This window comes from Rhinolophus sinicus, chromosome 10 (assembly GCF_057876585.1).
Source record: "Rhinolophus sinicus isolate RSI-liver-muscle chromosome 10, RSI-T2T, whole genome shotgun sequence".
NCBI lineage: Eukaryota > Metazoa > Chordata > Mammalia > Chiroptera > Rhinolophidae > Rhinolophus > Rhinolophus sinicus.
This window is the reverse complement of record NC_142510.1, coordinates 16719199-16747188: the sequence shown is the minus strand read 5'-3', so window position 1 is coordinate 16747188 and position 27990 is coordinate 16719199. Positions and strand designations below refer to the sequence as shown.

The window sequence follows — 27990 nt, the reverse complement described above, 5'->3', positions numbered from 1 at the left end:
GATTGGGGGGATATCCTTCCAGCTTCAAAGAGTATTTCCTCTAAAGTGGAAGGTAGGCTTGGAGTGGGAAGGCAGTCAGATCAAGATTAGAGACAGTTGAGGGCTGGCGGATTGGCTGAGTCGGTTAGAGCGCGGTGCTGGTAACACCAGGGCCTGCGGTTGGATTCCCACATGGGCCAGTGGGCTGCGCCCTCCACAACTAGAGTGAAAACAAAGACTTGACTTGGAGCTGAGCTGCGTCCTCCACAACTAGATTGAAAAACGACTTGACTTGGAGCTGATGGGCCCTGGAAAAACACACTGTTCCCCAATAAAAAATTAAAAAAAAAAAAAAGATTAGAGACAGTTGTGTTCAACAAACCGATATGGGGCATTCGTTCTGTGCTGGACTAGAGGCCCTAAGACAACTAGAGAGCTTCGTAACAACAAGTTTAGCAATAATAATAATAACAGCTAGCATTTATCGAGTGTTTATGATTGGTCTGGCATATACCATTCTAAGAGCCTGTTCTGGGAACTTCAGGATATTACACTCACTCCATCCTCCCAGTGCCCCTGTCAGGTGGGTGCTGTTATCTTCCCATTTTGCAGAAGAGGACACAGTCAGAGTTTAAGTAACCTGACCAAAGTTATGGCAATTACAAGGAAATGAGTGTTGCCTTGAAGCCAGGCCATTTGTCTCCAAAGTCTGTGCTTTTAAACCATACTGTGCGGGAGAGGAGAGTTTCCCAGAGGTAATACTGTCCAGAACAAGGCTGAAAGGTTGGATTTCGATGGCCACTTGGCAGAGTATTCTGGACAGAGAACAAATGGGAAAGCCTGGAAGACGAAAAGTAAGTTTGGTTGAAATGCGGAACCAGAGGCAGAGCATGAGGAATAACAGTTGACGTCTATATGTGCTTATTGTGAACTGGGACTGTTGTAAGAGCCTGGCATACAGCAAGTTGTTTTTTACAACTGTAGGGAGTATATATTATTATCCCCATTGTCTGAAGTGCAGAGGTTAAGTGATTTGTTCAGGGTCATCAACCAGCGAGGGCATAACCCAGAATTTGAATCCAGGAAGTCCAGGTACAGAATCCACTCTGTCCTTAACCAAAGTGGACTGGAGAGTTTATCCATGGTCTTTCCATCCACTTAACACGTTGCGTACGGCGGGGTTTAAATCCCTCATACCCCTCTGTTCCGGCAGGTTTTTAAAAGAAACTACTTTAAAATGCACTCTTCTCTTTAAAGCGTAAATGCTTCTATGTCATTTATTATTTTTCTATGGAATTTTTTAGGATTTACTCACCTATGATGTTAGTAATCCCTCCTTGTGTGATATTGCAGAAAGCAGCTTCCTTCGTTATTAGCGAAACACAAATAATTCAATGAAATGTGCAAAGTGAAAAGAGTCAACAGTAAAAACGAGAATTCTCGTTATCCGTCCTTAACGCATGGCTCAGAAAAAAACCCGAAGATTCTCATGATCCGTAAGCAACACGTTAAAAGAGTTGGAAGCCTCTGAAGGGAGGGTTAGTCTAGGGGCAAAGAGAGAAGTTGAGAGATTTGCGGTAATCCAATCACGCACTACCAGTCATGGTTTAGCTGACCACAGAGAGGGTGAGACTGAAGAGGCAAATGGAATCAAGACGGGGGAAGAAGAATCAGGATGGTTTGGTGACTGATTGGATGTGGGGTATAAAGAAAAGTCAGAATCAAAGGTGATGCCCTCTGGTTCCTGATGTTCGGGGACCTGGGTGAATACTGATGCCCTTCAGTGTGGTAGGAACACAGAAGGGCAGCAAAATGGTTGCGTTTGGGGGGAGGCGGGGAAGGTGCTGAATGTATCCTGAGACACATTGTGTCTGCGGTTGCTTGGGGTTATGCAAGCGGAGATTCTGTTTAGTAAACATCTGGTTTCTTGGGAGTGAAAGCAGGTCAGAGGGAGGGACAAAGCTAGTCACATGGAGCGATCCCTTAGGGCTGGTACCGTCTTTTCCTGAAAATAAGACCTAGCCGGACCATCAGCTCTAATGCGTCTTTTGAAGCAAAAATTAATGTAAGATAAAGCTGTTGGCTAGGATCATCCATGAAAGAGGGTGTAGTGTGATTAGAAACCTTAAGAGGTGAGGTGCACCCCATGTAAAGGCTGGATGGGGGACTCGGAACCTTCGAAAGAAGACTGGGAAGGTGCGGCTGGCGAGACGAGGGCGGCAGCAGCCCAGAATGGTGTCCTGGAAGCTGGGGAAGAGGTGACCTGAGAATGGAGGGTTAAACTGTGCAGAGGTCACAGAGAAGGCGAGCAAGAAAGGGTTGAAAAGTGTATGAGGAATTTGGCCTCAACTAGACCGGTGCAGGATGGGAGCAAGATTTCTAAGGAGACTTGAAAAACTTGGCTGCCTGGAAAAAAGAAGAAACACAAGGCAACAGCGGTCTCTCTGGGGTTGATAAGAGGCGACTGAGAGAATGTGGTGCCGAGAAGGGACTTGTGGGAGAGGCCGGCATAACTTTGGTTTTGATTTCACTGAATTTGAGGTGTTTAGCAGGACTGATGTTCGGGGAAAAAACAGTATTGATTGAGGATTCAATGGTGAGAATTGTTAACATGCAAGTGGTAATTTGAAACTGTACAAAATGGATGAAGATTCCTAGAGCGGTAACTAAAGAGAGATGGAACGATGACATCTGAAGGAGGAAAACCTTGAATCATTACCCAGCCTGGTGGTTTGGAGACAAGGCCCCAGATTGGGAGGAAAGCCAAAAGGCCAGGGCTGGGGCCAGTATGGTGATTCCAGTTCCAGCATTCCACTTCCGGAGTGGGTTGAGGGGCTCCTGGAAAGGTCTGTTTTCTGGGGCAGAGAACACTGCTTGTGCATTTGTAAGGCAGGAAGACTGGGGATCTCGCTCCCTCTCTGATCTCTGCTGGAGGTTGTCAGAACATGCCCATGAGGTGCTAAGTCTGAAGCTGAGCTGTGGTCCCCTCTTTGCACTTTCCTCCTTAGGTATGAAGAAATCGATTTGGAAACTGGGATTTTGGAGTCCAGGAGGGACCCGGTCCCTCTGGAGGATGTCTACCCCATCCATATGATCCTCGAGAACAAGGACGGCATCCAGGGCTCCTGCCGGTACTTTAAGGAGAGGAAAAACATTACCAATGACATCCGGACGAAGGCTTTGCAGCCCCGCTGTACAATGGAGGAAGCCTTTGGCAGGTAACTGATTTGGACCCCCAGAAACTCCTGGGATTCTTCCCGCTTTGCAGGCAGCGTGTGGTCAAAGCCCCAGGACCGGTCTGCAGCCTCCGTGTCATCCCCCCCTAAGCCAGTCCTCTCCCCTCTTCGCTCTGCTCCTGTTGGGGCTCATTTTCCTCAGCGGGGTGGGGGGTGATGGGGGGCTGCCTTTCTTTCCGTTTGTGTCCACAGTCCTAGCACAGGCGGGCAGAGCAGGCAGCTGCCATCTGGATTGTGCCTTTCGTTCTGTGCCCAAGCTGGGCCCTGTGATTTAGGGTTAGAGGAGGTGAGAAAGGGTAGCCCTGTGAAGGTGGCTGAGGTGGAGTGCTTCTCCGGCGTTTCTCCTCCCCCCTCCAGCCCCAGCCCCGCTCCCATCTCATGCTGTTTCCTACCTCTGTCAGTTAGTTCCTCTTTCTCCATGATTCTCCGTCTCTGCCTGTCTGTCTGCTGGGGTTCTGTCCTCAGCACATTCACGTGACCTGCCCCTCTTACAGCAGGACCGTCTCCTGAGCTGCTCAGATCCCCTGTAACTCCGGCTCACTCGCCTGTGGCGACAGCCGTGCTGTGTTGGAAGAAGTAGCTACACTCACTCTTTGTCCCTCTTTGCCTGCTTTCCCCTCCACTGCCCACTGGGTCCTGGTTTCTGCCTTTATCTCGTCCTCTTCTGCCTCTTCTCAAGTCTCGTCCTCCAAGATCCCTGTTAACAAGCCTCAGACACTGTCAGCCCCTTTCTCTCCTTGACCCCTCGATAGCGTTAGGCACTTTTGAAGGTTTTGCCCTGTGGCTTCCTGCTCTGTTTTGTTTTGCTGTTCTAGCTAATCCTCACCTGCTCCTTTGTGGACTCCCAACTTCCTCCCACCCCTTCAATGTTGGCGGCTCCCAAGGGCGCTGTCGCCTCCCCAGGCCCTCTCCCAAGCGCCACGTGTGATGTCTCAGTGTCCTGCCCCTCTTACCCAGTTTGCCCAGAAGTCAGAGCATAACTCACTCTGCTGTCCCCCAAACCGGCCTTCTCTTCCTTCTCTTCCCCCTCTGGTTTCTTTATTCCGGCCTGGGGTAGCCCACGCACCGGGCTGCGTAGGCATACGCGTGAGACTCCTTGAGCCCTGCTCTCCCTGAGTTCTGCGTTCAATTGGCCACAAGTCCTGTTTCCTCAGACCCCCCCCCCCCTTTGGACTCAAATTAATGCAGTGGTCCCCTGACTATCTCCCTGTGTGCTGTCTCTCCTCTTTCTAACTCTCTACATTACGTGGAAGTTGGTTGTTTTTAAGGTGGACTGATATGTAGTGGCTTGGTCACTTAGGGCAGGTTTCAAACTGGCCAAATCTGCCCTCGGACGCACTTTATTTAGTCAGCATGCTGTTTTGTTTGTTTTACATTTAACTCCATTGCTACTGTTTAAAAGTCTGGCTTCCTCGCTTCTCTTGAAACATCGCAAGGTCCAGCTGCCACGGGACTGAATTTTTACGGGGCGCCTTTGAGATGTGCCCCGCCCAGTTCCCCACAACCTGCCGATGGCCCATTGGGCACTGCAGGACCCAGCTCATACCCGCCCAGCGGCCTGACCTCAGCCCCTCTGCTTGCCCCGCTTTCCACGATGCTGCAGCCTGAACACGCGGGCCGAGTTCTGCCCCAGAGCAATGGCCCAGGTGGTCCCGCCTGTCTCGGCTTTCACACCCCCTCCTTCTCTGTCAGCCTTCAATTCAGCTCCTCACAAAGGCTCCCCGTTGCCCAGACACCATCATATTACTCTTTTCAGTACCAAAAACGGTCTTAAGTGTTGTGTCTGTCACTCTTTCCTCACAGGACTGGAAACTCTTGAGGGCCATAGCTCTAGGATCTAGACGATGCCTGGCACCAAGTGGGCCTACAACTGCATGTTGACTGTCTGCCCGTGTGGGTCGGACGTTGTAACCCCTGACCTGTGCCGCGGAATCGAAACTCCACAACGTGGCATCCAAAGGCCATTCAGGACGTGGTCTCCCGCTGGCCTCTCAAGCTTCCCTTTCTTATGCTTTCTAACTTGCCACCCCCCAGACTTGCCGCCATGCTACACAACTCGCCTCCCACAACTCGCATGTCCCTTCATGTACCTGGAACCTTCCAAACCCTGCTTCCTTACCCTTCACCCACCCGGCTGACTGCTAACTCAAGAATCGCCTTCTTGGAGAGTTTTCCCTAATTATTATGCACACGCTGTAGTCACGCACGTAGGCTTACCTTGGTGGTCCTCATACCTGTCATTTGATAGCCTTGGCCACCAGAGCTGCTCTGTGTCACTGCTGTTGTCACGTCAACCATAGAGCAATGTTCTTGCCTGTCTCTTTCAGTGACTGAGCTCCTTGTAGGTAGATACCATTTTTACTTATCTTGGTACCTCTGGTACTTTGCATAGCGCTTAGTCCATATTTGATAAGCTGTGTGATGACTCCAGCCCGCAGACTGAGCTTAGCAGGAGTCGTTGTGTCTGCAGATAATCCTGGGAAGGAAACTGGTCTGAGTACTTTTTTTCTTTTTTTTAAGGAGAGCACAGCTCACAGTGGCCCATGCGGAGACCGTACCGGCAATCTTGGTGCTACCAGCACCACGCTCTAACCAACAGAGCTAACCGGCCACCCCTGAGCACATTTTTAAACCAGCAAATCAGTTCCCCCGTTTTCAAACTTTCTTTTCTCGACTGACCTCTTCCCATGTAACTTAATGAGCCTGTTCTGAGACGAGCGAGCATAGGCCCTGGGTTTGCTACATGCAGACACAGGCAGTGGACTCTCTGTCCCGTGTGTTCACAGCCACATTGTTTTTGACGATGGACTGTGCAGGCTTCATGAGCTGCAGAGGGCTAGGTATAGGTCACAGACAATGCGAGGAAGCTGTGGGAAGTTAAACTGAAGACCTTTCTCCTTGTGCCGGGTGGTGGTGGAAGCGAGTTATCTGAGTGAAAGGAAAAGAGTCAGACTGAGAGATGTGACTGAAGGCAGAGCTCGGGGTCAGGCGTCTGTAAGCAACGGGCTAGGATAAGTGGGACTGGCCAAGCCCGTGGGCCTTACCTAGGGACCCTCGGTGACTCATTCATCCAGGAAAGGGAGCTCCTCCGACCGGGTGCAGCTTGATGTCAAGGAGTGAGTGAGTGAGTGGTGGATTCTGCCTGCACACCTGCGTGGGGTCTCTGCTGCGGCCCGGGCCCCAGGAGTGTGAATGGAGGGCGACAGTCTGCCCAAGGCCTGCGTTTAGTTCCAGGCGCGGCCTTGCAGCGGAGCCTCAGCCTGAAGTGGTGGGGCCCATCAGGCCTCAGCAGAAGAATCAGTATCCTCAGCCGGGTCTCTCGGGGCCGTGGTTACTTTCTAGACATTCTTTTTCACGCACCAAGTCCGTGGGAAAAGCTAAGGATTTGCCCAAGGCCTGGCCTTCAGCACACAGCAGGCCCCTGACGACACAGCTGAGTGTGTCAGACTCTGAGATTTGCTTTATCCATCCAGTGCGGGAGGCTGGCTCATCCATCTCACAGAGCTCCAGCTGTGCCCCAGCATCCTTGGAGGCACTGCGTGTGTCCTGGGGGACAAGTCTGCCTCTTACAGGGCTTCTGTTTGAAAGGGGGAGTGACAAGGATGTCTCCCCTAAAAGAGGTGGAGCTCTAGGTGCTGTGAAGAAGAAGGAAATGGCCAGAGGTACCATTTGAGGGAGGCCTAAGGAGTTGACATCTGAGCAGTGACCTGAACGATGAAAAGAGCGCGTCGCTTAAAGACGCTGGGGAAGCGCTGCCAGGAGAGGAAGCGGCTGCTGTGGGCCAGGGCGAGGACGGGGACAGCGTCTGGGACGTCCCAGGCCCTCGCGGGGCATGGGGTTTGGGCCTGCGTGCCCGGCCCGGCCTGGGAGGGCCTGAAGCAAGGAAAGCACGACGTGGGCTCTGCTCCCCCTGAACCCGTGCAGCACGGAGACTGAAACGGGCTAAGCTGGGGGTTTGTGGACCTCGAAGCAGAACAGGGCGATTTTCCAAGGTGCTATGTTTTTGTCTTTCAATCTTCTTCCAATTGTTATTTCTCTGTGTGGTTGTGTCTGACTGCAGGTGGGGGAAGAAGCTGGTCATCGTGGCCTCCCAGGACATGCGCTATCGGGCCTTGATAGGACTGGAGGGGGACCCCGACCTGAAGCTCCCTGACTTCTCCTACTGCATTCTGGAGCGACTGGGCCGCTCCCGCTGGCAAGGGGAGCTCCAGCGAGACCTGCACAGCACGGCTTTCAAGTACGCTGTGGTTTGCTTCTCTCCCTCAAACAATGGGCCCCCCTGATCATCGTGCCCCGCTGACCTCTCCCCCCATTCTCCTAATCCCTGCCACCTCGGGAGTCCTCAGCCCATGGTGACAGGGAGCACAGAGACGCTAGGTGGACCATATAGGTTATTGTCCAAACCAGACATTTTGGGAGTGGATGGTGGAGCTGACCAGAAGGGACACCAAGGAAATGGGTGTAAGTGGGGACCAGGTGGCAAACCAGGAAGTATGGTCACCCAAGTTACTGGCCACTGCGGGGTTAGAGATCCATATCTGATGACCTCATATTTGTTCAGCCTCTGTACTGTCCCCCACCCCAGCCATCCCTTCCCGCACTGTTTCCCCGGCCTCTCCTCCCCCCGCCCCCTCCCGGAGGCCTGGCGCCTGCTCCCAGGCCTGGCTGTTCTTTCCAAGGCTGTTGTCCCATAATGTCTGTTCCCTCAGATTGTCTGGGTAGGAGGCGTGTGTCTCTGGTGAGAGGCACTCTACATGGGTGGGTGAAAGCAACCGACAGAGCAAAAGGTCACTACCCGCCGTCTTCCTCTCCTCCAGGGTTGACGCCGGGAAGCTCCACTATCATAGGAAAATTCTGAACAAAAATGGGCTTATCACGATGCAGTCACATGTGATCCGATTACCCACCGGAGCTCAGCAGCACTCAATCCTCCTCCTCCTGAACCGGTTTCACGTGGACAGGTGTGTGTGTGACCAACACTGTTCCGTCTGTGTCACAGCTACGTGTGTTATGCTGTTAAAAATCAGAGGCCAGAGCACAACACAATTATAGCTGTTTTAAAAAGATATTTGCTGTCTCTTTCTGATTGTGAAAAATAAGTCATGCTCATTTAGAAAACCTGGAAATTATACAGAAAAGAAGAGGGGAAATGCCTTAACTGCACAGCTCAGCAATTTGGACTGTTAATATCTTGGTGAAATTTTGGGGGAGTGTAAAAATACAGGTAAACAAGCCAAATTTGATTTGTTACAGTGACAGTGTTGAGGTTGCATTGTAGCAGTTTCAAATTGGCATGTTTTTGCGACATGCAACCATCATAATCAGCCTGTGGGTGAGACGGTGAGTTGCTACTGAGTGTTACTGTACATGGGGTGGCTACTTAGCTGCGTGTCGAAATCAGTCCTCCATCACGTTGGTAAAATATGCACTTTCCCTTCTGAGAACCAGAGTCTCTGGCTCTGTAACCCTCCCTGTTGGGGTGACTAGTTACCCGCCTAGGAATGGGGGAAAGAAACATTCCACCCCCTGCAGAGAAGTCTCAGCATGCACTCCACCTCTGAGGGACAAAGAGCAGGGTGGGAAAGGCTTGAGCTGGTGCAGGGCCCACGATACATGACCATGACCGTGGGGTGTGTCAGCTGTGAGCCCCGAGCCTGGCCCCGTGCTCTCTGCTGGAGGCGGGCAGTGTCAGGGAGTTAGGAAGCAGTGGTCACCCCGTGCCTGGACCGTAGGGACTGACTGACTCCCCTCCCCAACGACGGAGGCCTGGCCCTTTCCCCAGCGGCCAGGTGCATCCTCCAAAAGGCGGGGTGAACCTCAGGACTAAGTATAAGTCTTAGAGTTCCCAGTGCCCACTGTACAGGGATGGGCCCAAAGAACGTGCCTGATACACGTGTGTAGACTGACTATTAACTAATGATTTCCAGGAGTGAAAGTGTCACTCTGAGTTTGTCTTCAAACCCGTTTGGGAAATAATCCATTAGAGAGAACGATGCTTTGATCATGTACACTTTCATTATTTAGCTGTACTATCTGTTGGTTAAATATTTTTATCACCAAACTCATACCTGGTGTATAGCCTGAGAGCCACAAAGAACCCAGGGTGGCAGCTGTGGGCAGAAGAGAGAACAGTGGACCAAGTCGGGGTCTGTATTTAAATCTAGTCACTTGGCCTCTCAGAACCCCTGTTTGCTCTTCTGTAAAATGGCCGTGACACATGCTCGGTTCTAGTTCCTGCGCGGTAAATATTTCTGCCTTCATTTATTCTTCCATTCGTCCAGAGGCAGTACAAATGGAGAAGTGGGTGCAGTTTTTGGTTCCCATACATAGGTCGTCGCTGCCCCGTGGCCTGTGGGCAGCTAAAGCCCAGCTCTCCTTCCGGCTGCACTGGCAACATGGCGCCTCCCTGCATCCCTCCCTCCCAGCAGCTTCCTCTGGTGGCCTTTATCTTGGAAGCATTTATTGTGACAGCGACTGCACAATAAAAATGTAATGGAAGGCGGGGTCCATCACACCAGTGACGTCGGGGAGAAAGCAGGGCGTCCGAATCAGAGCGGTGTCCTGACCGAGTGAAGAGGGGAGAGACCTCGGTTCACATCACGGGCCTTTCAGAAATTTAGAAAATTTCTAAAGGAAATTTTAGAAAGAATTTTAGAAAGCTTAGCTGCTTTACGAAATAACCCCCGCCCTTCCTCACCAAGCGATTGGTAAGGTACTATGTGAAATGCCTCCTAGACTTTAAGGTATTATCCAAACAGGGCATTTCAAAGACTCATTTCAGTGAGTTTTAGCCGTAGAGTCCAGTCTGTACTCTGCCCCTAGTTACGTGCCCTTGGCCGTGTCACCAGACGGTTCAGAGCCCCGGCCTCTCCACCTGTGAAGTTCAGGCGCCCTAAGACCAAGGCTGTAGGGTTTGATGTGTTGTCATTGAAATCATGCCTTGCAAAAATAGGTGGTCTTTAGCAATGAGTTTGGGGAGATGACCCGTTTTGTGTCTCTCCCAGGAGGAGCAAGTACGACATCCTCATGGAGAAGCTTTCCTCGGTGCTCGGCACTCGGAGCAACCAGATGGAGACGCTGGGGAAGCTGCGGGAAGAGCTGGTGAGCTGCCCGGTTCCCTGTGCTGGCTGAACCCACCTGCCCCCGGGGTCGCTCCTGGTCAGGTGCAGCCCGACTGAGTTGCACTGGAGAGCCCTGTCGTGCACTAGACAATCCCTAACCAAGAAACAAACGGGATTTTCCTTTGTTTTCCAGAATGACAAATGCCTGAGTCCTTAAGGTCCATCCTTCGAGCTCTTGACTGACTGCCGTTATCCCCTGCGGTTTGCCCTAAGACCTGCTATAAAAGTTCATGTAGAGTGCTAAATCTGGGCATGTAGATTTACTTTCATAATCAAGCTTGTCATTTTGGTCCCAGTGGTTTTCTATTGAACCATGAGTGACTTCACTGGTAAGGCGGTGAGAGGACGCAGGGTGACAAGCAGTTACTGACCCGCCTCACCTTTGGGCCCAGGAATAGAGGCCGTGACGAAATGAGAACGAAAGAAAGCATGGAGGTCACGCCACTTCCGGTCTGATTTGAACAACCGTCAGTGGAAGTTAGGAGAAAAGCCAGCATTCGAAACGGGAGAAAAATAAAATTGCCCTGTAGGTTAAACAGAACTGAAAACTTCACATTTAAAGTCAAGATTTGGGGGTAACAGTAATTAGTCCCCAAAAAAACATGGTTTAGAGTCTCATCATAGACACCAGGATAGTCCATCTCCCCCTTTGCTGCATCGGTGAGGCGCTAGTCTCCAATGTCACTGTTTGGGGTGGGGGTGGGGGGGTCTCTTCCCTATCTCTGGATTCATTGCATGTCCGCGTCTCTTTAAAGCAGAGGTTACAGACTGAGGCTTGCGGGCCAGATTTGGCCTGTACATCATTGAAAATAAATTTGATTCAGCATTTCTTAAAAATTGAGATTTCACATTTAAAAACAAAAAATCTAAATTTCTGGCTTCCCTTGAAATATCAGAAGCTCTGGCGAGCCTGGGCCTTCGTCTATTGTGACAACAGTTAGATGGAGCTTGCTGTGCGCTGGCCAGCTCCCTCAGGCCCCCTGCTTCTGTCACCTCTCGGACCCCGAAGCAGAGTCAGTGCCATTTGTCATTGCATGTGCACTGCTGTCTGTGGTAGGAGGGAAATATTTCTCGGTCTGAGTCTTTATCGAAAGTAGAAAATAAAAGGGAGACTGTTAAGGTCTCTTCTTGAGAGACCCTAATAGAAATGAAGAAGATTCCTACATGCTTCGTGAACGTATCTGCCCACTTTTGTCTTTGTTTCTTGTCCAGCCCATGCAGACATTGGAGAGTGAAACCCTGTGCCTCACTGAGTGACGTGGGGGTGGGGAAACCAGGCTAGTCTGCTCTCAGGTCAGAACTGTGGACTAAGCAACAAGATTTAACTGTTGCAGGACGTGATTTCATTCTTCTATTCAGCAAAAACTCTAGTGAGTGTGTACTTAGCGTCAGAACCGTACTGCACACTAAGATGATAAGAAGGAAGGAGGTCGGCTGGTGTCACACTGTCAGGGAGCAGTCTCACCAGAGGGGCAGGAGTGAGCACACACTTAGGCTGAGAACTGCTCAGAAGATGTGTCTGAGCTCTGGGAAAGGAGAGACGTGCTCTCTGCAGACTAGGAGAAGCTTCATGCAGCACATCACTGCTGAGATGGGCTTCAAAGTCAAGTGTTCCCAAAGTAGACGGAGGAGAAATGGCATTTCTGGGAAAGGAGAGTGGCTTGAGCCAAGGTTTGGGGTTTGGGGGGGCTGTGGGATGTTTTAGAGGTCGACGGGGTGCTTGGGCGAGAGTGGTAAGATGTGGCCGGAACGGAAAGCTGGAGCCAGAGGAGAAAGGTTTGACCACCAGGTGGAGGAGTTGGCACTTCAGCCTTTAGCCTGATAAAGTGCCGGTGGCAGTTCCAAGGCAGAGAAGTTGCCAGAAGAGCAAAGTGTTTAGGAAATGAGCTGGTGGCCCAAAGAGAGATGGGAAGTGGGGCTGGGAGGTGGACTCCACAGCCTCAGGCCGGAATGGGTGACTGGCTGGAAGTGTTTGAGAGACATTTTGGAGGTGACACCAGCAGGACTTGGTGAGTGACCAAAGCCAGGATGCAGAGCTGAGTGAGGGAGTCGCATCTGGCGTGGGCGAGTTCCCCTCGTGGAAGTGGGCTGGAGCCCGAGGACCGGCACAGAGAGCCGGGAGGCCGGGACCCTGTCCGGTCTCTGCTGAACCTCTCACCACCACCACCACCGTGGGAAGCCTGCCTGGCCCATGGGAAAGGCTCAGGAAATAGTTGTGAATGGATGTGTGAATAAAGGAGAGACTACAGAAAGAGGAAGGAGTTTGGGGGAGGACGAGATAGGTACACAGATACACGGCGAATTTGGTTTTACGATTTATGGAGTATGCAGATCTTCTGGGACATTCACTTTGGCAGCTGGACGTAGAGGTCAGAGCGAGTTGGCAGGATTGAGTAAATACTGAGCCTGCAGATGTGGTTGATGCCATGAATATAGATGCTTATTTGGGGGGGGGGGGTTGGGAGGCTCCTACTGCTTCTCTTTGCTGAGCAGACTGTGCGAGTCCCTGTCGGCAGGCCCCCCCCCCCCCCCGGAAGGCAGGACCACGTCCTCCTCCCTCCCTCAGGTGGGCTGGGGCTCAGGACCGTATGCTGAGGGCTGGAGCTTGATGGATGAGTGTCCGTAGGGTCCTTCCAAGGTGCTGGGGGCACCACTAGATGAACGATCCATGCCACTTTCAAGGCAGTGACTTGGAATGAGCCGTATGTGAGTCATCTGCGTTTCCTTGGTAGCCATATGTTCTCTCACCCAGCGGCTAGAGCACTGGCTGGTCTGAGAGTTGATCACACATATGTGGTGGCAGCAGCCCACAGACATGTGCGATGTGCTGCCTCTCTCCCCTGGAGTCTAAGGAAACCTGTAAGACTCAACTACGTTGCATCTTAGTCCCGAGTGCCTCCTGTTGTTCAAGCCGTAACCACAGCAGTGCTAGCTTGCCTCCCTCCTCCAGGGCTCACAAAACCAAATGCCAGCAGTGGCAGCGCGGGCGATATAAATGAGAGAAACTGGGCAGGTGGAGAAGTGTGGATGGAGACCATGCTGGAGTCAAGCAATACTTAATTTTCCTTTGACTGCCATAAGAAAGAAACAGCACAAAGGTGGTGCTAAATGGGAACTGACCTTCACCCTCGTTGTGCAAACGCCTCATGGGAGCGTGAAGGCCGTGGCCCCCCGAGGCACCTCACGACCAGCGTGCTTGTGTGCAGGGAGCCGCCGTCCTCAGCTCCCGCCGACTGCTGCCATGAGCAAGCGAAGGCCTCAGATTTGTTGCCAGACCTTGTTTTTTCAGAGAAATCAGAATCTGGATTTTTATGTGAAATCTCATTTTTCAATGTTGGCAAGTAAATTACCTGAAGAAAAAAGAAAGAAAGAAAAAAAAAAAAAAAAAAAAAAAAAAAATATATATATATATATATATATAGACAGAGAGGGAGAGAGAGAGAGAAAAGAACAAACACGGCCAGTGCTGGAGGCTGGTCGCTGGCAATCTGTACAGGTCAGATGCACTTACGGTCACTTTGATTGTGTCACCTTGCAGAAATATGAGTGAAACTGCACAGAGAGACTAAACTTTTTTTTAAATGTTTTTAATTCTTTTCTATTTGTTCCACTGCCTGTGGGAGGTAATGTGTGTGTGTTAATAATTAATATACTTCCTTGGTTAAAAAATCAAAACCATATGAAAAGCTATACAGTGAAAAGTCTCCTTCTGTCTCTACCTCCTGCTGGTTCATTCTCACGCCTATATATCCTTCTGGGAAAATCGCTGTCCCCCTCTTGGAATCAAAGGGTAGAATTGTTCGTCCACCGCCCTGGACCTTGTTTTATTCCCTTGACGGGGCAGCTTAGTAGTCTTTCCCCATTGGGGCCTCCAGGGTGTCCTCATTCAAGACAATCACTTAGCTCAGGGTCAAGCTTGTGTCCGTTTACACAACTCTTTAGTATGTTCAGACACCTCACTTAGACCTGACAGCTTGTACTTTGTCTTGGCAGGGGCTGTGCGAACGGACGTTTAAGCGTCTGTACCAGTACATGCTGAATGCGGGCCTGGCGAAGGTGGTGTCCCTTCCCTTACAAGAGATCCACCCTGAATGTGGACCTTGCAAGACAAAGAAAGGTAAAGGCAGCCCAGCCTCCTTCCCCGGCTGCAGGGGCGCCTTCACCCCGCCCCCTCTGAACGCCTGCCCGTCTCTCTTAGCACGTCTGGCTGCTGTGGGATTTCACAGTTTTCTGCTCTTTATTCCTCTGTGCCAGACTTAGGATCTTCTATAGGAAAAGTGCTCAGGAAATGTTTGCCCAATGAAAACAATTCTGACTTCTGGCAAACATCTCTACGTGGCTGTCCCTATAAAACCTCAAATCTCTGGTGTCTAAAGAACAAGCTCAGGCCTCCTTACGCAAAGGCCCTCACGCGCCTGGTTTGAGCCGCGTGATCCCATTAGGCAGCCCCATCAGGTGGGTGATGGAGTTACCATTTTACACGTAAGACAGTTAAAGTTAGGAGAGGTGGAGTAACTTACGTAAAATCGAGCAATCCGTAAACAGCAGAGGTAGGATTTGAAAAAAGTTCAACTAAGGACAATGGCCTGTAAAACTTGAAAAACTTTCCTTTGTCTGTTATTTTTCTCTACTCCTGACTTTTGTCCCATGTGGTTGATCCCTCGTGTTAACCAGTCATTGAATAAGCTGAGGTCAGAGCTTTCAGTAAATTCCTAAATTCCACTCTAGCCCCCGTAAGGGATATACAAGGAGTAAACAAACCCCCAGGTACAAGGGGAAGAGGACAGGATACGACAGCAGAGAGAATCGTCAGCTACATCTTGGTGCCAAAGGCAGATGGACACACGGTAACAGCCTGAGCAGACTGGGAAAGCTAAATACCTGTGAGGGCAAGAACTGACACCTCTGAGACCCAAAATCAACCAAAAATTTGGAGATTCCAGGTACCTTGGAAAGTGCAGGTGAAGATGGGGCTGGAGACAGGAGAGTTAGTCAACGACCTGGGGGGACCGTTGCACCCGAGGTCCCCCTCGCCCTTCTGTGCTCGGTCCTGGAAGAGCCCTTTCCCAGAGACACACGTCCGGATGGATCCCAAGAGAACATGCACCCGAGCTATTCTAGACTCACAGACCTGACACGCAGCTGGGGAAAGGGCGCTGTGCTGGAAACGGGGGTTAGGCGACCATATCTATACGCTAAAAGGTGAGCCTCTCCTTGCTGCCACTCCCAGTTTGGCCCCCAGAACACCAGCAGCCAGACTTACTGTCCCCTGGGCCAGAGGCTAGAAGCTTCTTTTCTGCAGAAACTGACCAGTCCAAGAGGAAAGTCCACTCCATCCTGAAATTTGGAGGTTCCCCAGCCGAATACCTGGCCTCTGCCCACTCACCCTTCATGGAAACCACTCAGTGGCGACCTGTCCCTCCTTCCCACCCTCCAAACACCTCAAACACAAGGCTCGGGGCAGCATTTTATTGCTTCACGTCACATTTGAGGAAATCTCTAGTGTGAATATGAGAGAGAGAAACAAACAAACAAACATAGGAAATAGAAACAAAGAGGAGCAGAAGGAAACTTGATGAGAAGAATCCTCAGAGAAAGAAGAGATGACATCCATGGAACCACAGCAAGAGGCTATGAAGAAGGGACACAGAAAATACAAAAGAGCTTTTGGAAATAAAAGAAATACAACCATTGCAATAAAAGATTTAGTGAAAGGAAAGATAGTAAGATCAAGTTGAGAAAATCTCCCAGAAAGAACAGAAACTCAAAGGAGATGGGAAACAAAGCTAAGTTGAAAATAAGAGGTTGACCCTAAAAGGTTCAACGTTCAGACAACAGGCTTCAGAGAGGGAGGCAGGGCGGGGGTGTACAGGGGCTAGAGGTGAGGGGATGAGAAATGACACTAGGAGTTCGCCCCGATCTGAAGGACGAAGGTTCCGGATGGAAAGACTACCAGTTACCTTGCCTAATGATGCAACGTCCTGAGACGTCAGAAATAAATCTCGGGAGAAGGAGCCTTCGGGGAGGAGACGTCAGGCTGCCCAGTAGTAACTGATGCTGAAAGACCTTGAAGCAAGGCCATCCGCATTCTGAAGGAAGCAGGCTTTCCATCTCGAATTCTTTATTCAGCTCTATCGTTAACCAGGTGTGAGAAGAAGGACGTTTTCATAATGCGGATCTGAAACAATCCTGTCCTCGCTCCCATGCTCCCTTTTAGCCTGTCATTGGAGGTGTACATGCTGGGGTAGATGACAGGGACGTCAAGAGCAGCCTGTCCGATGGTGAGGACGACTCTAGAGGGCAAGGAAATTCGGGCAAAGGACTGCTGCCTGGTGCGTGGGGGTGTCTAGCAGAAGTTGTGCTCTGTCAGAGTCAGGATTTCATGGTACGTACCCAGGAAACCAAGCAAATGGAAAAAAACAAAGTTGTCAGCTCCATGGAAAACCAAGAGGTGTGTAAGAACAAAGAGCTTAGGGCCCGTGGGCGTAGCAAGTGTCTGTGGGGACCGGCTTCATAACCACAGCTTGGGGGTGGGGTGTGTGTGCGCACGCGTGGAAGGAGGCCAGGCCCAGACTTAGCTCCGCCCACAGGAGGCAGGCGATCGCGTTTGTTGAGTGACTGTGAAATGCCAGTCGGAGGCTACTCTGTCTCTTTCTCTATGTCCTCACTCAGTGGAATCACTGCCCACCCTGCGTGGCTTCCCTGTGCCTGAGGAAAGAGAGGGTAACCCAGAGATCACACCATGTGACAGGTGTATAGACAAAGGAAGGTGCCCTGGGAGGTCGGGAGGCCCTTACAGCAGCCCTCGTCTTTGAGGCCCTTCAGTGCTGAGTAACCGTGGGACTGGATGGATGACTGGACCTCAGGGGAAAGCGTGGACGCCACAGCCTTCTAGTACACAGGAAACAGGACGTACTGCTGGGTCCTGTGACAAGGAAGGAAGGTGCCAGGAACGGAGAGGCATGCCGGGGGTTTCACTGGGAATGGACTCCCCCGCGTGTGACTTGGAAGCGTGATTATCTGGATGCTGAAAACAGACCCGACCTGTGGCTCTGCTCCTTTTTACTTCCTGGCCTGTTACAAGAAAGGCATTAAAAACAAAGACGCGTGATTCTAGTCTCAAGTAAAGAGAAACTAAGAAAGAAATAGCCTTAAAGAAGCTTTCTGGCTGGGCAGGCATCCACGGAGCAAAGCTTCCTCCAGGCTTGAGGCCCCTGGAGATTCAAACCAGTCTCTTGAAAGTAAAGATACGTGGATGGACTTGGATGTCAGAGAGCCCTGGGCTGGGATTCTTATGTCACTTCCTATCGGGCTGAATTTTGGCCAGTTTTAACCTCTCTGTACCTCAGTTTTCTCATCAGGATTATCTGAGGATAATATTACAATGTTCCCAACTGTTGTGGGGCTTACAGAAGACAGAGTACACAGAACAGAGGCCACAGCCAGCAGTGGATTTGGTTTGGCTCAGTGTTCGTTTTCATGGAGTTCGTTTCTGGCATTTAAAAATCAAAAGTCAGCCTTTCAGCCTCTCTGTAAAAACACAATGAGGCAACTCTGAGCGGCCTGGCCTTTCTTTAATAGCAGTTGTAAAGGCAGACAGGTGCTGCCCCCTTTCCAGGGGGCCCATCCTTCCCATTCCCCAAAGGCACCCACGGCCAGCTTCTCTCTGGTGTGTCCTCCAGCTGACCTTGGAGGTGTCTTCCCCCTGGGTCTGTCACGCAGTGAGTGGTCCTTGTTACCTTGAGGCTGAGTGTGGGGAAACGAGCCCTCTGAGCAGGAGGGTCCGTGTGACTCCGCCCTGCTTGGGGACCAAGGAAAGGGATGGCGGCAGCTCCTTACGTGGGATTCAGAGGACAGACCCCGGAGACGCCATCAAAATTTCTGGAGCCCCATCCACGCATGGTGATCTCGTGATGACTGTTCAGGAGCCTCGTCTTATTCCCAGGGTGGTCTTGTCACCCCCCTCTCTCCTGCTCAGGCTCTCATCAGCCTTCCCCTCACATCTTCTGTCACACAATGTCTCAGCTACTTTTCTAGCTCGGTCAGGAGCTGCTTGAGGCTGGTGGCCACACCCCTCGCATACTTTCTGTCGTGAATGCCTGTGCAGGGTCTGTTTGGAACGGAGTAGGTGCTAAGCAAATGTTTAGCAGATTTAACTGAATTAGGTGCCACTTCAGTTACCATCCTGTGCACTTAGTGCCGTGAGTCTTTTTGCCTTGAGCGTCGTGCTCGCAGTTGGCAGAATTAACATAAAACCCTCCGTCTGAGGCAGTGTGGAGTAGACAGGACTTAAATAATAAATAAAGATGATGTATCACTTTATGTAAATTTTCAGATGTGCCTAGGTATGTCTGAGTTGTTTCTAAAAGCCCATAAACAGAGAGCTTAGGTGTGGGTATGCTTCAAACGCGTTCCAGAAAGCTGCAGCCATCCAGTTTGCACAAAGCAAAAAGACCTCGGTAACTAACAGTCAACCTGACCTGATCTGTTTTGCAAATTTGGATTATTTTCTTTAACTGTTTATTGGTCGTCGTTCTGTGTTTATGAAATTGTGCTGAGAACAGGACGGAAGAGAGACAGGAGTTAACTTGACTCCCTCGGGAAGGCATCACAGTGGGAAGCAGTTGGCAGAAGCCTGCTCCCTTGGGCCACTGCCTGAGGAGGTCATTTGAGCAGGTTGTCCAGGTTCTGTGACAAAGCAGAGAACATTGAAGGGGGAGAGCGCATCTAGCGTCTGTACCTCTCTGTTTAGGATGTGGGTTCTTCCCACAGCTGTTGCACCGCGACTCTTAAAAAATCAAAAAACAAGTTCAACCAGATTTGCAGAAAGCAAGACGAATGTACAAACTTCAGTTGTGTTTCTATACACTTGTAAATGAACAACCCAAAAATGAAATTCAGAAAGCAAGAGCATCAAAAAGAATGAAATACTTCAGAATAAATTTAACAAAAGAAGTACAAAATGTATACTCTGAAAATTATAAAACATTGTTGACCGAAACCTAAGCTCTAAGAAAATGGGGAAACACCTCGGTTGGTGAATTAGGGTAACATTGTTGCGACGGCAGAGCTCCCCTAAGGACCTTCAGATTCAAGGGCAACTCCTGTTAGAGCCCCAGCTGCCTTCTTTGTAGAAACTGGCGGCCTAATTCTAAACTTCCTATGGACTTGCAAGGGATCCACAAGCTGAAACAATCGGAGGAAGAGGAATGCAGTAGGAGGCCACTTCCCAATGTCAAAACAGAGCAACAGTAGTCGAGACGCATAGCACTGATGTGACACAGAAGCTGGACAGGGACCCATGGATGAGAACTGAGAATCCCGAGATAACCTGGTCAACCTGTTGGTGACGGGTGCCAAGACCATTCCATAAAGAAAGAAGCCAGTCACGACAGGCCGTTGCTATGTGACTCCACGTGTAGGAAAGTCCAGAAGAGAGAATTTAGAAGTCGATGTGTGAGTACTTAGGGCTGGGGTAGGGGACGCAGAGGGGTGACAGCTAGAGGCTTGAAGGTGATGACGACATGGGTGACAGGTGCACATACCTGTAAACATGCAAATAACCACTGACGTGCACACTTTGGGTGAATTTATGGTATGTGAATTATGTCTCAACAAAGCTGTTAAAAAGTAAAAAGTAAAAAACGCATAACAGGGCACAGCAAATTAAATTAAGACCATTAAAATAACAAAAGGGACATTTAAAAAATTATAGTAGATTTAAAGTATACAAGCTGAAATAAAGGGATTTTACTCATAAAACTTGAAATTCTGAGGCTGGTAAAACTGGGTCTGTGGGAAAGAAAGAAAGGCCCGTGGTCGCCTGGGATCAGGAAGGGACTTGTCCCGTCCCTTCCCGGCCTTTTCTCTGACAGGTCGTCCTTAGCCCTAGTTCACAGTCGAGCAGTGAGGCCACCAGCTGGCCCAGGTTCACACACCGGCTCTGGCAGGAGGGTCCAGATTCTTAACCACTGTGCACATGGCCTCTCCGGCACGAGGTTTTCCAAAGTGAAGATACAAATGACATGGCCTGGGGAAAGGGACGTGTTTCCACAGTCAGCATGTTGAGAAAGACTGGACACAGTGGGGGAGTGGTCAGGGTTTCCTGTCTGCTGGCCACAGAAGAATGTCGGTGCAGTTGGGATTCACAGCTGAGGAGTCAGATACGCCCTGTGGGATAGACAGGCGCAGACCCTGTGGCCCCAAACCTGGCCAGCCGCTGTCCGGAGCCCCACACTGGGCCTTCTGGAAGCACGACAGCCTCTCATTGGGCCAGGCCCTGGATGCCTGAGACCGCCCTCCACTCAGGTGTGCTGGACACTGCCTCCCCTGGGGCGCACAATGTCCAGTGTGATTGCAGGGGACAGCTGGTTCCCGGACGTCACCCTCACCACCCCCAGCCGCCAGCCTGCCTGTCCAGGGGGCCCTCCTGCCCCCCGTGCTCAGACCAGAGCAGGGGTGAGTTCCCACGTGTCTCCAGGCACTGGGCCGCCATGAGACCTTAGGCCAGCTGCAGGGCTGTCCTACCATAGGAAGGGACCAGCTATCTTTAATTCAGCTAGTTTGTCGTTCTCTGTACTGTGCCGGGTGCTGGTGACGCCATTAAAGATTACTGCTGTCTGGGGGAGAGCTTCATGCAGCCTGGGCTCATCTAGCTCTGCCACTTCTAGCTCCATCGCTTTGAGCAAGTCCCTTAACCTCTCCGTGCCTCAGCTTCTGCATCTGTACAATGGGCCATCAAGGTCCTGCCAGCCTCGGGCTGTGAGATTGGCCGGGTTGATTCATGTAGCGCCCCCTGGCACAGTGCCTGGCCCACAGCAAGTGGGTGCTGGGTGTCGGGGTCGAGTGGTTGCCACATGCCAGCCTCTGTAGGGACGTGATCGGGGGTCATCCTGACACCAACCGGTGAGGTAGAGAACGTTGTCATCCCCTTTTCCTGTGTGGAAAACAGCTCTGCTAAGTCATTTCCCCAAAGTCACAGAAATGAGAGACCGGAGCTGAGACTGAGCGGCGTCTGCATGCCCTTGGAGCCCGTCTCTCTGTCTGGCTGTCAGCAGAGGAGGCGGCTGTGCCATTTGGCGACGGCTCTTGATGGGACAGGCAACCCTGCTGTAGGGCAGAGACGAGGGAACGGAGGGCGCTGTGTGGATTTCAGGGCGGAGGCTGAGCCCCTGAGCGTTTTTCTTTGGTCGCCCTCTGTGTCCGTGCACCTACGTAATGCTTTTCCTCCACTTGGGCCGTTCTGCGTGTCTTTTCTTGGCTGAGGACCTTTTCAGGAAGCTAACACGGAGAGGAAGGGACAGCGCTGGGCTGTTGCTGAGCGCGTGTGGGTCCACACTCTACCCGCTGCTCACGCAGAAGCCAGCATCCCTGGCCCCCGTCACCGCTGTTCCCGGTCACCGCTGCTCCCGGTCACGTGGACACCTTTCCACTCGAGGCCATATGTTGTCAAAGGTGCAGGACCTGGGCTCTGATGCCCTGTGTACCCCAGGGCCTCGCTTGCTGAAGGGTGGCAGTCTGGGCAAATCCTTAGCTGCTTTGGCTCTGTAAGTGTGAACGGGGTGGCAGCACCCACCCCCTAAGGCTGGTGAGAGCTGGCTGGTGTGACGCGTGGAGAGCTGACGCACGGCTCACTTTCGAGACATGGTAGGAGGTTTGTCCCCAGGAGCCGTAGGCCGTGCTGTGAGCGCCACCTTACGGGTGAGATGAGGGGGTGAGGGGTGCGGAAAGGGTGTGAGTAGAGGACAGAGACAAGCCAGTGGGGATGGCGTGGTGGTCAGTGTCCTGGCCGTGTGCGGGGTGTGCTGGTCACCGAGGCTTGAAATAGTTCTCACCCATACAGATGGGCCCAAGCGTCCCCTCATCCCCATGTCTCTCCTCCTGGGAGGGAGAAAGCTGGTGCTTGGCACACGGGCACAGCCATGGAAGCAGGAGAGCCTGGGAGGAGGGCGCGGGCGCCATGACCCAGCCTATGGACAGGTCCTGAATGAGGGCTTTTCTGTCACCCCGGAGAGTGGGAGGGGTCAGCTCCAGCTGATGCCTGAGGACCACGCCTGTGGCCGGGGGCTGCCCACCTGGCCGCCAGTGGGCCTCCTGGGGCGTTCTGCTGAGTGAGCGTCAGCGGAGCTTGTTCTGAGGGTAAGACTGACGAGTCCAGGGCCCTGACATGTTGTGACCTTCACCTGCAAGCCAGCCACGTGTTCTGTCCCCACGAGACGCCCCTGCCCTGGCCGGGGTGGTTGGACTTGACCTCGCTCAGACCGTAGTCTGCGTGCTCTGGTGTGGGCCTGTCACACCCCACAGGACGGCCCTCCGTGGCCACAGCTCCTGCAGGGGGACTCTGGGCTGCAGAGACCAGCTTTGTTGTCACCCTTCTGTGTGGTGGTACCACGGGTTCTGCACCTCGGTGTGCTGGTGACAGCTGGTGCAGAACCTGCCGTGACAGTTACTGCAGACTTCGCCACGAGAAAAGTTCTGGGGGTGAGAGTCTGACATGGGTGTCACAGGCTCCAATCAAGCTGTCGCAGGGCTATGTTCCTTCCAGAGGCTCTAGGACAGATCCGTGTCTTGGCCTTTCCCAGTTTCTAGAAGCTTCCTACATTCCTTGGCTCAGGGTCCCTTCCTCCATCTTCAAAGCCAACAGCATCGCGTCTTCCAGTCTCTCCCTCTGACCCTCCTCCTCTCTCTTCCAAGGACTCTTCTCATATTCCATTGGGCCCCTCGCATAACCTACGATAGTCCAGGATCCTTGACCACCACAGACAAAGCCGCACCTTAATCGTACCTGCGAGTCCCTTTGCCACAGACGGTAGCGTTCACAGGCTCTGGGACTTGGGGCGTGGACGTCCCTGAGGGGCGTTCTTCTTCGTCACCACTGTCACATATCATAGGACACCTTAGGGCAGAACCATTTCTCCCACGTTGGAGACCTGTGACCCTGCCTGAGTCACTTTGTCCCCGACACTTGCAAGCTGTTGGATGCTGGAATGAGGTACTGGACCTCTCTGTACCTCAGTTTCTTCGACTCTAAAGTGCCTTCTGGGTTTGTCAGGATCCAGTGAGTTTTCACATGTAAAGTGTCCAGATGTTTTTGCTTTCCCTTGTACCTCTCTCTCTTGTTCCAGCCAGAGGCACACACTGTCATTTGTCCTCCATTGTGCTTTTGGGGGTCGAGTAGAGGTGCCGTGTGATCGTTGGGAGGCAGGCAGCCCGCAGGGCGTGGTGGCTTGTCTGGGTACTGCCACCTAGTCCCCCTCTGCTGCTGTTTGATGTTATTCAGGAAAGCAAGCGCTGTCCAGAGTGCTGTGTGGACCTGTCAGAGTGGCAGCTTTCATCTCTCTTTGTGCGATTTTCTTGGACTAAATTGCCACACTTGGAATCACTGGGTTAAAAGGCCTCGGAAATGGCTGAGAAGGGTTGTGGAACCCGTTCGCGCTGCCCCACACCTCCCGGCAGTGGGAACCAGCCCACCGGGAAAAGGTCATTTTCTTTCTTTCCACAACCCCACTCATGCCTGCTGTGTGCGGGCCCTGGTCTGGGGGCCGGGGCGACGACGTGCACAGACGGGCACCGAGCTTGTGTCAAGCAGAGGCTGCCGTCTCTTTCCGCGGACTAACACGGCCCCTCGTCCTTCCTCTGCATTTCTTCGTCCCCTAATTATATTAAAAACGAAAAGCGGCTTATGGGCGACATGTTCAGGTCTTGTGCCCCACGGCCGTTGGGCACGTTCCAAACCCGGTGCTGTGTGTGGCCTCTGGCTGGTTCCCTGTCCCTGCTGATGTCACCTCCCCCTACACGACACGGTCGTTCCCGGCAGACATGTGCTGTGTTCCCAGGGACTGACGTCATGGTGCGCTGCCTCAAGCTGCTGAAGGAGTTTAAACGGAAGATGGAGGACGACCAGGACGACGACGAGGACGAGGAGGTCATCTCCAAGGCAGTGCCTCCCGTGGACGTCGTGTACGAGCGGGACATGCTCACGCAGACCTACGAGCTCAGTAGGTCACTGGGCGCGTGCGTCCTGAGCCTTTGTGCTGAGAAATGTTTTGCCCGCGTGTCACAAGGGCTGTGCTCTTGAGCCTATAACGCAGAGGGAAGCACCGTGGTTCCCTGGCAGGGTCCAGGCTTTCGGATCAGATTTGAAGCCTTGCTGTGCCACTTGTTAGCTCTGTGACTCGAAGCAAGGTCTCCAAGCCTCGGTTTCCTCATCTGCGAAATGGGGGTGATATCCATCCCAGCATGTAATGAGGGCTACATGAGGAATAGGATTGAGACATTTGGCACGGTGCCTGGTATGTCAATAGCACTTTAAACATGAGTGATTCGTGTTATCGCTCAGAGATTTGCGAGCCCCCTGCCACCGTCTCACACTGGTCTGGAGTCACGGCAGGCTAAGAATTCCAGTGATGAAGTGGGGGAGATCTGTCCCCTCGTTCCTCACCCTTCCACTAGAGCCCCTAAAAGCGATGTAAGAAGGCAGTGACCCAGTGTCGTGGATGCTGTGGCCGCAGGTCCCTGTGGGCAGGAGGACAGAGTGGAGGTGAGGTGGCAGCAGATGTGACGGGCAGCAGCTAGCGACACACGGGCAAGTCGGCACAGCTTTTCTGGGGCGCTGTCGGCAGTTTAACCCTGAACATCACCCAGACTGGGTTCCTTGGAACACAGTTTGGGAATAGCTGCCCTTAACCCTTTCATCCCCACCGGGTTACTCGTTCCGTGTGGGAACACGTGCTAGCCACCTTTTCATTCTGATGTTTAGTTTTCTACATGTACAACATGGCAAAACCTCCTTTGCCCAGATTGGTCTTACCTCGCAGCCTTACGTGTGTGATGAATCAGGAAGTCGGGTGGGGGAATATTCCTATCACCAAGTCTGCCCTATAGCTCGGTGTTTTACTGGAGGGACTCGCTGCCACCGCACCCCACTCCTGCCGGCCTCCTCCCTCGTTCCCAGCCCCAGTAGAGCAGTAAATTTAAAAGGGCTCTTTGGAGGTGCAGTAACACTGAGCAGTGACCATGCGGCAGGGCAGCAGGCGACAGACTAGACAGAGCAGGTACGAGAGCAGTCACCTGCTGGCCACGTAGACGGGGCCAGGTGGCGTCATTCCCTCCCACACGTGGTCCCTGCAGGCTGGCAACGGGTACAGGACAATGCAGCCATCGGTGGCCACAATGTCTCTGGGTCTCCCGAGAGGGCAGGGACATCTTCCAAGTTCATTAAAAATTACGCTGATGCTTTTTAAAAGGGTGAATTTCATGTATCTGAAAAAGTCCGTTCATGTGAAAGGGCCGATTTCCTGCTACTGGGTGAGAAGATGGAACGTAATAGATGAGCAGTGACACTTGACACTGGCTGTTTTGACCTGGAGGCGTCCCATGGGAAGCTCTTAGAAGTGGCTGTTAGGATTAGTGCTCAGAGAGTCTCGGGTGGGGCAGGGGAGAGGAGGCATGTATTTTGCTCTGTTGGTTGGTCTCACTGCTTTGAAATGTCTGCTTTACAAATTTGGGTAGAAATGGACTTGACTTGTGCACAACGTGCCTCTTTGCGGAGGTTGGGGTTCAAGGATTTTGTTTCACACAGTTGAGCGCAGAGGCACAAAAGGAATTTCCCAAGCTGAAATCCGTGTGGCCATGAATGTGGGAAAACTGGAAGCAAGAATGCTGTGTCGTCTTCTTCAGAGATTCAAAGTCGTCAAGGTAACATTGCATGCGGGCCCTCCCACAATTCACGGTCTGCACTTGGACAGGGTGCGATTGTGGAGGAATGTCTCGGCCGGCCGGCTAACAAGGTGGGCCTGCCGTCTCCGTCAAGGAGGCAGAGAGGGGGCTGGCCGGGGCCAAACAGCCCACGGGCGTGTCATGTCTCCCCTCACTGGTTTTTGTCGGTTTTCACTCTTTAAAAACTAACTGAGTTGTCAGTTTTGCAAAGTCAGCAGGAGACATGGCAGCACAGGAGCACCTTCCCGTGTGGGGAGCCGGCTGAGGCTGCTGGCATCCGAGCCCCCAGACCACGCAGCTGCTCCCCAGGGCTCACGGGCCCCACGTGGGGGCCCCTGTCTGTTATGTTACTCGTCTGGCTCCCTCTGCAGGTCCGGTGTCCCCTGTCAGGCTCAGCCCTGCATCGCAGCCTTTTATGCTTCTCTCTCGTGAGCTCTTGGGCCCTTTTGCCGAGAGGCAGTATTAGAGTCGAGCTAATGATTGCAGGGCACTTGGCATGTGGTTGGCATATAAAAATGTTACTCTTTGTGCCATGGAGGGCCCTGGGAGAGCCCCTGTTCCTGTCCTAAGAGATAGAATGAGTGTGGACTGGTGACAACCTTATCCTCAGTCCCCATGGCAGTGGCTGAATGGAGCACGTGACCGCCTGACCCTGACTCGCCAGCAGCTCTGAGCTGTCAGATTCTGTAGACACTCCTTATTACCCACTTCTCTTGGGCCTAGTCCTGAGCCAGGCCCTGGGGACGTGGGGAAGACCAAGTTGGGACCCTGCCCTCCAGGAACGCGTGGTCTTGTAGGGCAGACACACATCCAGCATTGCAGTTTAGCAAACTATCTCCGAGAGGCCTGTGGAAGCAGGACCTGAGGGGTAGGTAACGAGGCAGGGAGACCTGTGAGGGAGCATCACTGGGGCCTGGCCCTGGTGGAAAGATGGAGGAGACGCAGGTGAAGTCAGGAATAATACGGAAACAGACCCCGCAGACCCCTGGGCCAGCCGCACACCTGTGTGTTACAGCGCCACCATTCTGAGTATAATTAAACACACCTCTCCCCAGGGATTCATGGAAGACGAAGGGCGGCAGCGGACCACCAAATACATCTCCTGCGTGTTCGCGGAGGAGAGCGACCTCAGCCGGCAGTATAAACGGGAGAAAGCCCGCAACGAGCTGCTAACCACCGTGAGCTTGGCCTCCGTGCCCGACGAGTCCCCCCTGCCCGAAGGAGACGACACTTTCCTCTCCGAGTCGGACAGTGAGGAGGAGAGGGGCAGCCGCAGCAAGAGGCGATGCCGAGGGCCCCGCGGGGGTGTGAAGGCCTCCTCGAGCGCAGGTCTCAGGCCCCGGCCTCACCACTCCACCCCCACCAAGGGTAGGGGCTCCCCGGGGGAAGGGGGTCCTCCATCTGAGCTGCCGCCCCTCCCAGCCGGCTCCGGGTGTCTTCACAAAATAGCCCATTTGGTTCAGCAGACATCTGAGGATGTCCTCAGTGCTGTCCTAATTCAGACCCGTGGGAGTCACATGCTTCACGTCATCAAACGTTTGGAGGAGATGGTCATGGGATCTGTATCCTGGCTGCTTGCGCGTCACTTCTCCTCGGCAAACGTTTCGTTGTGTTTTCACTATTCAAGGGATGGAATTCCATAAACCTCCTCTATCTCTTCCCTCCAGTAACCTAAGAATCCCTCAGGTTTTCAATTGAGTTATAGAAGGCTTGTTTTACATGTGCAGAGGGTGCTGCCAATGACAGATTTGCAAATCCGGTATCCCGCTAAGAGGGGGGCCACGCACTACTCACTTGGTCCACTGCCCTCACCTTGAAACTGACCTCATGGAGTCCTTGGCCTGGGTGGGTGGGTCTGGTCTGGCTACCGAGCCTCAATGCCCCTCTCACTCTGCCCTCTGATGAGGCTGCAGTGCATTCATTCGTTCTACTCCCGC

General features: G+C 52.4%; 1 protein-coding gene across 3 annotated transcripts in view; it reads left to right on the top strand.

Moving 5' to 3' along the window:
- Positions 1-27990, top strand: part of GTF3C1 (general transcription factor IIIC subunit 1) — a 65652-nt gene that overhangs the window by 555 nt on the left and 37107 nt on the right. For 2 of the 3 annotated variants that reach the window (XM_074322763.2, XM_074322765.2), the window contains exons 2-9: positions 2988-3197; positions 7276-7452; positions 8033-8176; positions 10220-10316; positions 14330-14453; positions 24172-24333; positions 25917-26032; positions 27109-27421. In XM_074322763.2, coding sequence (XP_074178864.2) covers positions 2988-3197; positions 7276-7452; positions 8033-8176; positions 10220-10316; positions 14330-14453; positions 24172-24333; positions 25917-26032; positions 27109-27421 — 1343 coding nt within the window. The remainder of the gene's footprint in view (positions 1-2987; positions 3198-7275; positions 7453-8032; positions 8177-10219; positions 10317-14329; positions 14454-24171; positions 24334-25916; positions 26033-27108; positions 27422-27990) is intronic. The other variant, XM_074322764.2, reaches the window with a different exon arrangement.